Genomic DNA, 12,523 nt, shown 5'->3' on the forward strand with positions numbered 1-12,523 from the left:
TTCAACTTTTTGGTTAACGTTTCTTTTGCTCATTTTTGTTTTTCAAGATTGACTTTCTTAATGTAGAGTTCTGCCGAAACACTATAAATAATTTCTTAACAAGACATAATAAGTCACCATGGCAACAAAACAGCCATGTACAAACACCATATATTTTGTCTTTGATCGCTTTTATCTGATTTTTTTATTGCTGGAAGATGATAAGCGGGAGCTGGAGCTGATTCATAGCCACCTTAACAATCTGAAAATTGGTGGCTCTTATTAGCTTCCTAATCAGTTGGGGGTCACCGAATTCGTTTTTGAGTAAGTGTTTAAAGACAAAATATAGGTGTTTTTAGATGGCTCGTTAAGTTGACGTGGTATCATATTACCACACACCAATGGATGCATCTTGCCAAGTAATTATTGTTGTTTTATTTGGTACCGTAACATCTCCGTTACATGAAACAGTGTTATAGAGTTAATCCTTTGATTGAAACATCCCCATCAAATTGTTGAAACTCGTTTCAACCACCATACGTAAATGATAGAGAAGAATACCAGAGGCTATCCCTATCGAGGGTATCCGCTCGCAGCCGGATGTAATTGACCAAGTGCCGATTTTGAAGAGGAAGGAAAACTGGACTACCCTGAGAAAAACCCTAGGAGTCAGATTGAGATTGACTGAAACTCAGTCCACATACAACTTCGTGGCCGTGGTCAGGGTTCAACCTGGGTCGCAGAGGTGGGAGGCACTAAGCCACCACAGTACTACCACTCACTCCCCACAGTACCTAAGGATTAGAACATTTCTCACCTAATTCAAACACAAAGTTTGTCCACTGTTTTCCAACGCATTGTCTATCATTATTACCACACGGCTGATAATCATTCGAGATGCAGGAAGTTGATGGTGTGAAAGTGTTTACGTCATATGAACCTGGTGCATCGCTCCAACATTCCCCTGAAATAGTTTCATGATAATTAGCAATGATCGGATGAAATTTAGGATAATGTGAGATTTTGACTTAATCGTCTGCTGTGCATGCAACTGAGAACTCTCTTTATCCAAAATGATGGAGGACGAAGTTCTCGAGTCGAGCTGACATTTCAACGTCGCACTTCGTCCTCCATCATTTTGGATAAAGTTTTACTGGAGAACAACATTACGACCTTTAAAAGCGCATTTCGGTCGCGTACAAGTTTCTTTCGTTAGCATGGTAACTCGAAAGGAAAATTGGCTTCGGTTGTTTGAACAGTGGCCAGTATAATCTACTAAACAAATCGATTTCTCGAAACTAATTGAGGTATCCACCTCACTATCAGTTATCGAGGCGATAGCGCTGTCCAATTCACGAACAACTGAGGCCAGGTCGTTTGTGGGAGGTGGTCGCCTATGAGATTTATGTTCAGCGACACTAGTGAATAGGAAACTTTCTATAGTTTTGAAAAATGTCCGCTTACATGCATATGAGAGTTGGTAGGAAAGATTCGACTACATATCCAACACAGTACATACCGTAGAACTGAAGGCCGAATATTTTCCATCCTTTTTCCTTGACAGCTTTGGCACACCTACATGCAAACGCCGCCATGTAATTGTTCCAATCAAACCAATTAATTCTATGTCCGTTGAAAACGTTGCTCTGGGGGTCCCTTTCGTTGATTATTTGCGTCTTCAGCACACGGGCAGGATGATCCTCATAGCAGCCTTTGGCTTTGTATGGGACGTCACAGTTGCTGCACTGCCAGGATTCAGCTGGGAGTCAATGGGAAATTTTATGAGTCTTCTTAGGGCGTTTTTCGATTGAGCAAAATTAATATGGGATTCTTTTAGTTTTGCAGCTCAACGCGAAACGATTGGCTTGGATGAGATCTCGCGCTCTGTTCTTAGCCAATCAACAGCAAAAGTAATTATGATTGGCTCGCATGCGATTTCCCGCGCCTAGTGCCGTCTGCACATATTACACCTTTGCGTTGTGATTGGCTCGTTTCATTGTCTTCGTTTGTTGTGATTGGTCAAAATAATGACCTTTGGTTTGCATGTCACTTCACTCAACCGCAAAGAGCTCCGAGTGCACGGCTCAGTCGTGGATAAATGTGCGGGCAGTTTTCTCATCTTTAAAAGCACTAATAAAGTGACTTTTTTTTGGACATAGGTTCTAAAACAATAAAATGTTTTCGGAAAAAGCGCGGAGAATTATTGTACCGGAAACGGCGTCGGGTCCTGGGGCTAATTACGTCATTCCCTCTGAATATGAACCATGAACCATCGTGCCTAGTAGATCCACAATCTAAACCTGATCAGATGCATGCCCAATTTTGACATCCAACACGAAGTGTCCCTTTGTATGTCTAAGCCTTTGCTGCCTATTTCCAACAATAAGTTAAGGGTAAAGGTCAGCATTATTTTTAGGTCAGGGTAAAATGTAGCAGTTTATCCTTACTTCAGGAGCAGTATTCGGGGATACTTTGTGACGTTAATTGTCTTTATTCCGAGACGTGAGGAATGAAGAACAAGGGGACACTTCGTGACGCTTATTGAAATCCGCGGGCATCTAATTAGGGCCATTTCTGGACATATTTCGTAAAAAGTGACATATATAAAGGACAAAAAAAAGTAAGGTACTTTATCTTAATCTTGCGAAACGTGGGTATTAATCTTGTATTTTTCTTTCAGTTGTGGGTTTAAACAGAACTAAACTGAAGCGAAGTAGACAGAGACAGCTTGAGGTCTGTTACGTGAAAAGAGCTTGCAAAAGAGCGTAATGCTTCAATCATTTCTTAAAATTACGAGTTTTAATAATTAGTTTAAAAATTGGGGTGCTAAGTCGCCCAGACATTAATTTCCATGGATGTTAATACTCCTTTTAGACAAAAATATCCCCCTTAATACCCTCAAGGACCTATCGGATTAGTGTAGGCAATCATGTGATTTCGAATCCAATTTGGAATAAAAATTATTTGCGCAGTTATTTCAAGTAACTGCTATTTGGCAATGATTAATCCTGCTTTACGGTCATCTTGTTTAAGTCAAATGTTTACTTAATGGAAGAAACAATTGACATTTGATATGAAAAGATTGGAAAATGATAAACTGCGAAATTGACTTGGCAGTGTTGCGGGAGACTAGATTTGAATTCGAGTTTGTTACTGCAATTTCGTTTTAAATGAAAAAAAGGAACTTAAAATCTCATAGCTTCGAATTAAATAATATTTTTCAAAAAAAGTTAGGGAATGTGCAAAGAAAGGATCGTCCTTGTTTCTTTTTTTCAAACCGTAATTCGGTATTTTGTCGTTAATAACTTGATATACATGGCAAATTTCTCCAATGTGATTTGTTAAGCGAAATACAGTTTTTAGGTGACACAGTACAGAAAAGCATAACTTCGGTGACAAACATATGACAATCAAGCATTTTGATTGGTCAATGATTAAAGAATCTCACAGATAGCCAATCAAAAGCGAGCCTTGGGTGGCGCAAAACTCGGGTACGTGATTCGTGACACGTGATACGCGGCTGAGAGGCTGGCGCAAGTTTTTGCGTCTCTGGAAAAATGCTTATTTGTATATAACGCCCCTGTATTCAAACTCCCGATTTTTTGCATGTACAAACGGAGTATTCGTTTTTTGTTTAATTTTTTGTTAAATTTTAATACATAACAAGAAAAACAAGAACAAATAGTACACTATATCGAAATTAAAATTACCAACCGAAGCGTAGAAGTATAATACAGCTGGAGGCTCACGGACTAGCGCACACGAGACGGCTCTGTTGAACGTTTATTTGTTGCCTGTTTTAGGCGGCCGCGGCCACCCTGTAGCAGTCCAATGGTTGTCTTTCTTTGTTATTTTTACCTGTGTTAAGCGGAAACTAAGCCACTGTCATTTTATGCGGTATTTTATCCTTTTTAAAATGCGATCTGTCATCACTATGAAGAAATAACATGTAAAAAGCTACTGTAAGCTGAAAATCGGCCTTTTAGTATCGTTACAGTCGATTTCGCATTACTTTACCGCGCCACGTTGCAAAGTTCGTTGTGAAATTGGATACTACGCTACGAAGTAGCCAAATACGCAGCGAATTAGACAACCAAATTACTAACTTTGAAATGGACTTCTCAACTTCTACCAGATCGAACTTCGCGACTTCACCGAGGTTCGTTACATTGCATGTAAACGAGTGGTTTGAGGATTCAACACCATTCAAAATAGCGCCTGTACTTAAAATTTACCGAGAAAGACAAATGTAAATATTGTCGATGGGTTTGTACGTACAGGTAGTTGGCGAGAACACATTACAGCATTGAAGAACATTAACTGCACATGTTTTTTTAAACGATAGAGGACAATTATGAAGCGGCAACAACTATGAAATGACGGAATGAGATCATTTGTTGTAAACCATAAGTTATAGAAATTCAGTGCTGTATACCGTAGAAGAGGAGAGTAGAGGAAATTTACACAATCCTTACATAAACTGTAAGTCGGCAAGTTTGTTTCAAATATTGATTGCTTGAAAAAGTGTTGGTTGTCCTATTGTTTCCTTGCATGAAGTGTTTTTGTATGATACGCCATTAAAATCGACATTAGACCACACCCAGTGAGTATTTTATAGTGATCCTATATTAAGCGGCCACCTGTATTAAGCCGCCTGTTCCTCAAGTCGCGAGGGTGGCCGTTATATACAGGTTCGACCGCACTTAAAAATGTCTGCGCGAAGAGTCGAATGTGTTTCCGTCCTATCACTATGTGCTGTTTCTAATGTATACTTTGCTAGAAATTATTCATATAAAACGTAGCTGGCGATTGAAAACCTTAATTTTGTCTGTTTGGAATTCTCAGGCCTTTTTTTTCAACCAATACATCATTTCCAATATTTTTAATCACTTCGTGAACTAATAATGTTTATGGTCTCCGTGGTTACACAACAGAAATCAGTTTCGTGTGGAAGTAATATCAACTGAGACAAGGGTCATAGATGAGTTCACGCTCTTGAGAGTATCATGAGTAATCAGCGCAAGATGGAGAGAAATTCAAAGGTTTGTGTGGAAGTTCAAAACGATGAAAAGTATTCATGATATGCAGTTTTGGGTTGTTTATTTTCCAAAACAGAAGATATGCGCTCAAAGTTGCAGCCGAATAAAGTTGGAGAGAATGGCTATTGCAGAAATTGTTTTATTAAACAAAGTTTCTGCCATACATTTCCTGTAATTCCAAAGGCACAAAAAGTACAGAGAATGTATGGAAACAAAAAAAGCAATATTTAGGAATTCCAAAGAATAGATACCAGGTTCAGTTCATCTCAGTTTTGAACTTTAACTTATTTATTTGGTTTATGGAGGCAAAAGTCTTGAAAAGTAGAGTCATTGCCAGTTTATTTTGCTTTGAATTTGCATACAGACCTTTGAATTTCCCGCCATGTTGCCCTGATTACCCAAGATGCACTCAAGAGCGGGACCTCGTCTATTATCAGTCATATCTTCATTGGAGAGATTCAGTTTCTTGTTAAATTGTTTGACATGCCATTAACGACTTGGACTGAGATGAGACTGTCTACGGAAGTTCCCTTCCTATTAAATCAGGAAGTTCGATAACTCATTCCGCCGAACGTTACTTAGTGACTTTCCACGTAAGGCTTCGGATTTCGTTCAGTTGTTGGGCAAGTCCGCCCTTCTGTTCTCTAACGTCAGCAACAAGTTCAGTTTCCTCATCCTAACAGTATATTCATCATTGCTGCTTAAAATAAACTTTGTGGCTCTCCTATGGACGGCTTCAATTCGATTTATACTGCATTTGGTTTAAGCGTTTCGGAGCTTAGAAGCATACTCCACTTTACTAGACTTCAATACAAAGTTTTTCGTGTGGTGTCCGAGTAATTAATATCACGGAAAGATCTTTTAATCAGTCCTTACGGTCCTATTTGCCTTATCTGTGATTATATCAATGAGATCATTCTAAATAGCCCGAGTCCCTATGTAAAGTAACCTTTTCAATGAAAGTTCCAATAATTAATTATAAGCCGGGTTCTTCCTCTTAGTTATACTGATAGTCTTATATTTATAGACATTAATTCTCATCCTATTCAATTTACACCATTCAGTGATTTGAATAAGATCATGTTGAGAGTTTTCTTGATCATCTATTTTGTTTTAATTAATTTATAGACCTTACTGTCATCAGCATAGAGAGCTAATCCTCATAGTGAAGAACAAGGGTCCCAAAATGGACCCCTGGGGTACACCAGATGTTCGTGACGGAAGAAGAGTTGAAGACCAACTAATGGCTTTATTGATAAAAATTTAATAACGGTTTCTTTGTCTATATATCATTTGTGACGCGGTAAAAAATATGGAATTAATATATCCTTTGATTCATATGGCGGCTGATCGCAAAGTTCTATTCTTGTGATAATTCAAGTTCAGACCGTCTCATTTAATGGTAGAATATGGGTTTCAGTACGTTTCCATTTGATAGCTACCTCATTCCTATGACAGGACAACTAAGTGTCGTTTAAACCTAATGAAATAGCTATTAAAGCTTGCAGAAGTCTTCTATAGCATTCAATTTAATCAGTAACAAGAAGGTCGAGCGCATGTTTTTGTGACTCACTCACTAACTCATAAATTACAGGCCATTTGTTCAGTCTTTTGCGGAGGGAACAAACGGTTTATGAAAAGATCATCCCTTAATTTTTGTGCTAAACAAGTTAAACCCAATTCTGTTCTTCAATTAACTGAAATTGATCGGACGAGAAGGAAGTGCGATTCAACGGTAACCAAGTAGCAAAGTGCAGCTCAGTTTTGGCTTCAAATACCTGTCTTGTTAGTTTTCATTAAACTCTTCAGTACTTAGTTTCAAAGAGTAAAGCAAGGTTATGTATCTAAATATTCAAGTCTTGCGCAGGTAGCGTTCGTTGTTTTCGCTGTTTTCTCTTCGATATGATGAAGTAATTATATCCGCACAATCCCGAACCAAGGATCGATGGGAACTTTTCGTGTACCTCTCTTTGGAAGAAAACGGGGGTTTCTTTACGCTCCTACGGAGTACGTGAACATGTTCTTTGTTCAGTCTATCGTCCTTACGCAACAAGACAATAACGTCTAATTTCAGATATCATTGCAAAGGCTGAATTTTCTCCTCAGTTATTCAAAAACCCTGAGCTTTGATGTGGCTCCGGTTTCAACTCACAACCGCCAGAATTCTTAGAAAAAAGATCATTTCTTACACGAGCAATATTATCATACCTTGGTAATATAACTGGGAGCAAAGGAGAAATAGGCCAATATAGCGGGCCGCCATGTTAACGCTGCCAAAGGGCGCAACGAGGGTTTCTTGAAAAAGGCTGAAAATTGCAGCAATCGAAGACTTTCAAGCGCAAGTGCAACGCTAGCCGGTGCAAGCGAATATGGATCGTGCAGGCATTTCCGTATCACTTAAATGTGAATGCCACATTGTGATGCAAATTGAGAGTCCATTACTGCCCTTGAAGAAGAATCTGGTATCAGGTCTGTCCCCATTAGCGTCAGAAAAGTGTCTATTTTTAAACCAAGTTTTGGGGGAAAATAAACAATTATAGACCAAATGTTGTGCCCAATTCAAATCTCCCGGTATTAAGATTCCTTGTGTATTGCATTTGCATTAAGGTAGATAGAAAGAGATAGATAGATGCTTATTAATAATACATAGGAGCCAGAAGGCTGAATTGCGTATTAAATACAATAGAAATAGATAAATCGAAAATATATAAATATATATACAAAGTTTAAGTAGGTATTGTGAAATTTGATAAAATGTAAGAAACTAAAGTTATGTACAAGCAAGACGGCGAGATACAAAATTGGCTAAATTGTATCAAAGTTAAGACTAGACCATACTGATAAAAGTGTTCTCAGTTTGATTAGTTTTCACTTTAGGGACATCAAAAGTTCTTGCGTGTCTTAAAGTGTACCTGGTGGCTTTATGTAATGGTGGGAGTAAATAACGATTGAAAAGGGCATTGGCATAAGTTACTATGATGTTCATTTAAGGAGACTAAATCCATGCGAGTAAGTGTTTAGTTCTGTTTAAGACTGAGACCCATAATTGCTAACGCCCTCTTCTGTATACGTTTCTGCAGTTCATGTGTTTGGTAGCGAATAGTAAAACACAGGTTAGTGTAGAAAAGCCTCAGATCTTCACAGGGTACTTTGGCCCCGTTTAATAGAACCAAAAAATATAACTTTTTTGATGCTTTCTTTATTACTTCATTTATATGTTCGTTTCACGAGAAGTTACAGCGACAAAAAACTTGTGTAGTGCACACTGAGGCGACATGTAGCAGGGACGTGTCCCCTGAAGTTCAGGTTCTTGAACTTCATGGGACACGTCTCGATAAAATAAAAAAACCCTATGTTTTGGCTTCAGTTGCTCATATCTTCGTTAAGAATATCATATATATTCGTTAAGAATATCATGATTGACAACGGTCATGATTGATAAGGGTTTTCCCCTCTCCTCAAAAACCAACATTTGCAGGCGTAGCTCAGTTGGCTAGTGCGCGGCTTTCGGAGCAAGGGGTTCCCAGTTCGATCCTCGGTGACTTCAACGTCTATTTCCACTTTCCTCTGACCCGTGTAGCTATAGCTTTAAATGCAGTGAAACGGAGCACTGACAGAGGGAGGGGGTAAAAGGCGCACCGTCGGCTTCTATTAATGCCAGTTTCATAACTGAAGGAGCTACCGAAGTTAAATAAATTGCCTTTTATATATATATATATATATATCTCTCTCTCAGGGGCCCCCATTTTTTATTTGTGGAAAGTGAGTAGAAGGCCAAGGTGAAACTTTCTGCAAAGTTTAAACAATAATTCTGTACGGCAGAATCAGAGTCATCTTAACAAAAAGGAAAGATTTAAGGTGGCTCTGAATCCGCTGTACAGAATTTTTTTAAACTTTGCAGAAAGTTTCATCTTGGCCTTGTGATCACTTTCCAGCAATAAAAAATGGGTGTCACCGGATTTGTTTTTGAGATATGTGCCGGAGAACTAAAAAGAAAGGTTGTTATTACAGGGCTTTCCCGTTGCCACGGTGACTACGGTTATTACGTTACAATAATGACCGCATCTTGTTCAGCAATAATTGGTGTTTCTTATGGTAACATAACATTGCTAATACGTAATACAGCGTTGTTGTGCCAATCCTTCTAATAAGAACGTTACTTGAAAGCTTTGAAACTGACTTGAGCCACCTTAAAACGAAATTACGATGACAAGTGCGAGTTGCTTTCTCTTTATTCGAAGTAGATATTCAAATCTAGTCCCTTGCAACACTGCCAAGCAAACTAAAATTTCGCAGTTTATCATTTTCCAATCTTTTCATAGTTCTATCAAATGTCTTTTTTTTTTTTCCCATTAAGCAAATATTGGGCTAAAAGATGATGACGCAGGATTACTAGTTTCCAAATAGCAGTCATTTGAAATAACTGCAGAAGTACATTTTTAAAAATACGTAAAAATTGTCTGCGTGAAGAGTCGAAATAAAGTTTCCGGCCTGCCAATGCGTGCTGCTTCTAATGTATACTTCACTAGAAATTATTCATCTAAAATGTAGCTGGCGCCAGATTGAAAACCTTCATTTTGTCTGTATGGAAGTTCTCCTTTTTTTCCAACGAATGATTTAGAATATTTTCAATCATTTCGTCAACTTTATTTATATGGTCTCCGTGGTTACGCATCAGAAATAAGTTTCTTGTGGAAGTAATATCAACTGGGACAAGGGTTCATTATCAGATCATATCTTCATTGGAGAGATTCAGTTTCTTGTTGCGAAGAATGATTATATTATAGCTGGTGATATAAAGACTGAAAGCCTTGCGTATCTTATCTTATCATGCAATCTATACTTGGTTTTTTTTAACCAACCATTTCCTCGAAATAAATTATAAACTATCCTTAAATTGTTTGGCATGCCATTAACGACTTGGACTGAGATGAGACTGTCTACAGAAGTTCTCTTCATATTAAATCAGGAAGTTCAAATTCTCATTCCGCCGAACGTTTCGTAAAGCTTCGGATTTCATTCAGTTGTTGTGCAAGTCCGCCATAAGGTTTTAATATTTGGATAAAACTCCACTGACAAAAATGTAACCAAAATTATTATTGATATCTTCGCTCGGATTTCACCGAAAATTGCAAGATGAAATGTTTTCAGCCGAAGAACAGAAAAAAGGCTGAGAAATTAATGAGTCACACTACATTGAGTGTACCAGCAATGGTTTTGTTACAAATCTTTTGCAAACATATGCATCAGTTGTATACGGCTTCAATTTCCAATTTCCAAAAGTTCCAATTTTTCAAAAAAATGTATGGTACTCCTTCTGGCATGCATTTTGGTGGAGAAATTGGTCGTTTCCAGGTTCCATATATTTCTGCGAATTTGCAATAGATTCCCATTGAACTTTACAGGACATCTTTTTTGTCGATATGACAATCTGATATTTGAAGGCGTGTTTGCTCAAATAAAAAAAGTGTCATTATTTGGTCGACGCGTAATTTGAAATCGGCGGAAATAAGTTTTTTTAATTTCTACTTAGCAGAAGATTTATTTATTTATTTATTCAAATTTACTCTGCAATATACAACGAAAATAAAATCAATGCAGAGGAGAGAAACCTCAAGAAAGCGCACAATACACCATACTAGAGGGTGCTAATGGGGTTAACAGTTAACTGACAATTGGCCAAAAAAATAGTAGTTAACTGATATTTGGCCAAAAAATTAGTAGTGAACTGATAAATGAAAAGTTAACAGTTAAGTGATATTCTATTAATTCTACTAAATACGATTGTTGTTGTTAATAAAAGCAACAAAGCTTTTTCCTAACAGCAAAGCTATTTCGTGAGTTTTACCTGTCCCGCTGCGTGACCAGGTAACATATTAACTGATATTAAATGCGGAAGGCGTAAAAATTGAATCTTGTTTTCAATTGCACTTAAGGCGAAACCTTTAATGTGTGTAGCTTATAACGCGCACTATTGGTGGAGGTTTTGTGAATTCATGTAACATATCTTTATTTTAGGTCCAACCCCCAAAACTGATTGACGTTTCGAAGTAAAGAAAATTCGGGTTATGAATCAATTATTATCGCAGTGAGATAATAAAAGTTAATAGATAACTAAAGTTAGTAGTTAACTGACAATTGGCCAAAAAAATAGTAGTTAACCGACAATTAGCCGAAAAATTAGTAGTTAACTGACAATTGAGTACCCCCATTAGCACCCTCATACTAGGGAGACTCCCTGTCAAAACTTAAGAAGACAAAATTTAAATTACATGAACATTGTCTATCGGCAAAAAAAATGTAAATAGTTACCCTAGATTTAAGAGAAATGACTGTTGAGAAAGATCTTATTTCGTTTGGAATTTGGTTCCATTCACAGGTTACTCTGTTTATGTAACTATATACATACAAATCAGTGCTTACTTGCTGAGTCAAAAGATCAAGAGAGTTCATACTCCTCAAGGAATATCCTCTATCACGGTCTCTAGAAAAAAACAACCTTACTATCGAAGTTAATTGTACACTGATCATTTAAAACTTTGAATAAAACTACTACGTCCGTTGAAATTCTTCTATTCTCTTACGTCAGCAAGTTCACTGCTGCTTAAAATAAATTTTGTGGCTCTCCTTTGGGCAGGTTCAATGCGATTTATACTGTATTTGGTTTAAGGGTTTCCGAGCTGAGAAGCATACTCCACTTTAGTTCTTACTAGACTTCAATACAAAGTTTTTCGTGTGGTGTCATCATTAATATCACGGAAAGATCTTTTAATAAGCCCTTAAGTCCTATTTGCCTTAGCTATGATTTTATCAATGTGATCATTCCAAGAAAGCGTACTATTTGTGAATAGCCCCAAGGTCCCTATATAAAGTAACCTCTTCAATGCCGGAAAGTCTGCTATGCAATAATTAAAAGTAAGTGGATTTTTGTTAGTTATACTCATAGACCTTACATTTATAGACATTAATTCTCATCCTATTCAATTTACACCATTCAGTAATTTGAATAAGATGATGTTGAAAGCTTTCTTGGTCATCGATTGTTTTAATTAATTTTTAGACCTTACTGTCATCAGCATAGAGAGCTAACTTATTATTTGCTGAAACTCACTCCAGGTAGACCATTATAAATATAGTAAAGAACAAGGGTCCGAAAATGGACCCCTGGGGTACACCAGATGTTCACGAGTAGAAGAGTTGAAGAACAACTAATGACTTTATTGGTAAGAATTTAATAACGGTTTCTTTGCCTGTATATCATTTGTGACGCGGTAAAAAAATGGAATTTTATCCCGTTTGATTCCTAGAACGGCTGGTCGCGATAATTTCACACCATCGCATTTTAATTCTTTTAGTCAAAGTTGGTCATGGTAGAATATGGGTTTCAGTACGTTCTCATTTGATACCTCATGCAGTATGGCAGCTATATAAGCTTGCAGAAGTCTTCTATGGCATTCAATTTAATCAGTAACAAGAAGGTCGATCGGTCATACAAATCCAATTCA

The 12,523-nt window shown here is 37.4% G+C and overlaps 1 protein-coding gene across 1 annotated transcript in view; it reads right to left on the reverse strand.

The window, feature by feature from the left end:
• Nucleotides 1-7,393, reverse strand: part of LOC138049484 (uncharacterized) — a 17,421-nt gene extending 10,028 nt beyond the window's left edge. Inside the window, exons 1-3 of the mRNA XM_068895772.1 lie at nucleotides 7,227-7,393; nucleotides 1,499-1,738; nucleotides 797-943 (exon numbers count right to left, since the gene is read on the reverse strand). Coding sequence (XP_068751873.1) covers nucleotides 797-943; nucleotides 1,499-1,738; nucleotides 7,227-7,281 — 442 coding nt within the window. The 5' untranslated portion in view covers nucleotides 7,282-7,393. The remainder of the gene's footprint in view (nucleotides 1-796; nucleotides 944-1,498; nucleotides 1,739-7,226) is intronic.
• Nucleotides 7,394-12,523: the final 5,130 nt, after the last annotated feature.

Source organism: Montipora capricornis, chromosome 5 (assembly GCF_036669925.1).
Source record: "Montipora capricornis isolate CH-2021 chromosome 5, ASM3666992v2, whole genome shotgun sequence".
NCBI classification, from domain to species: domain Eukaryota; kingdom Metazoa; phylum Cnidaria; class Anthozoa; order Scleractinia; family Acroporidae; genus Montipora; species Montipora capricornis.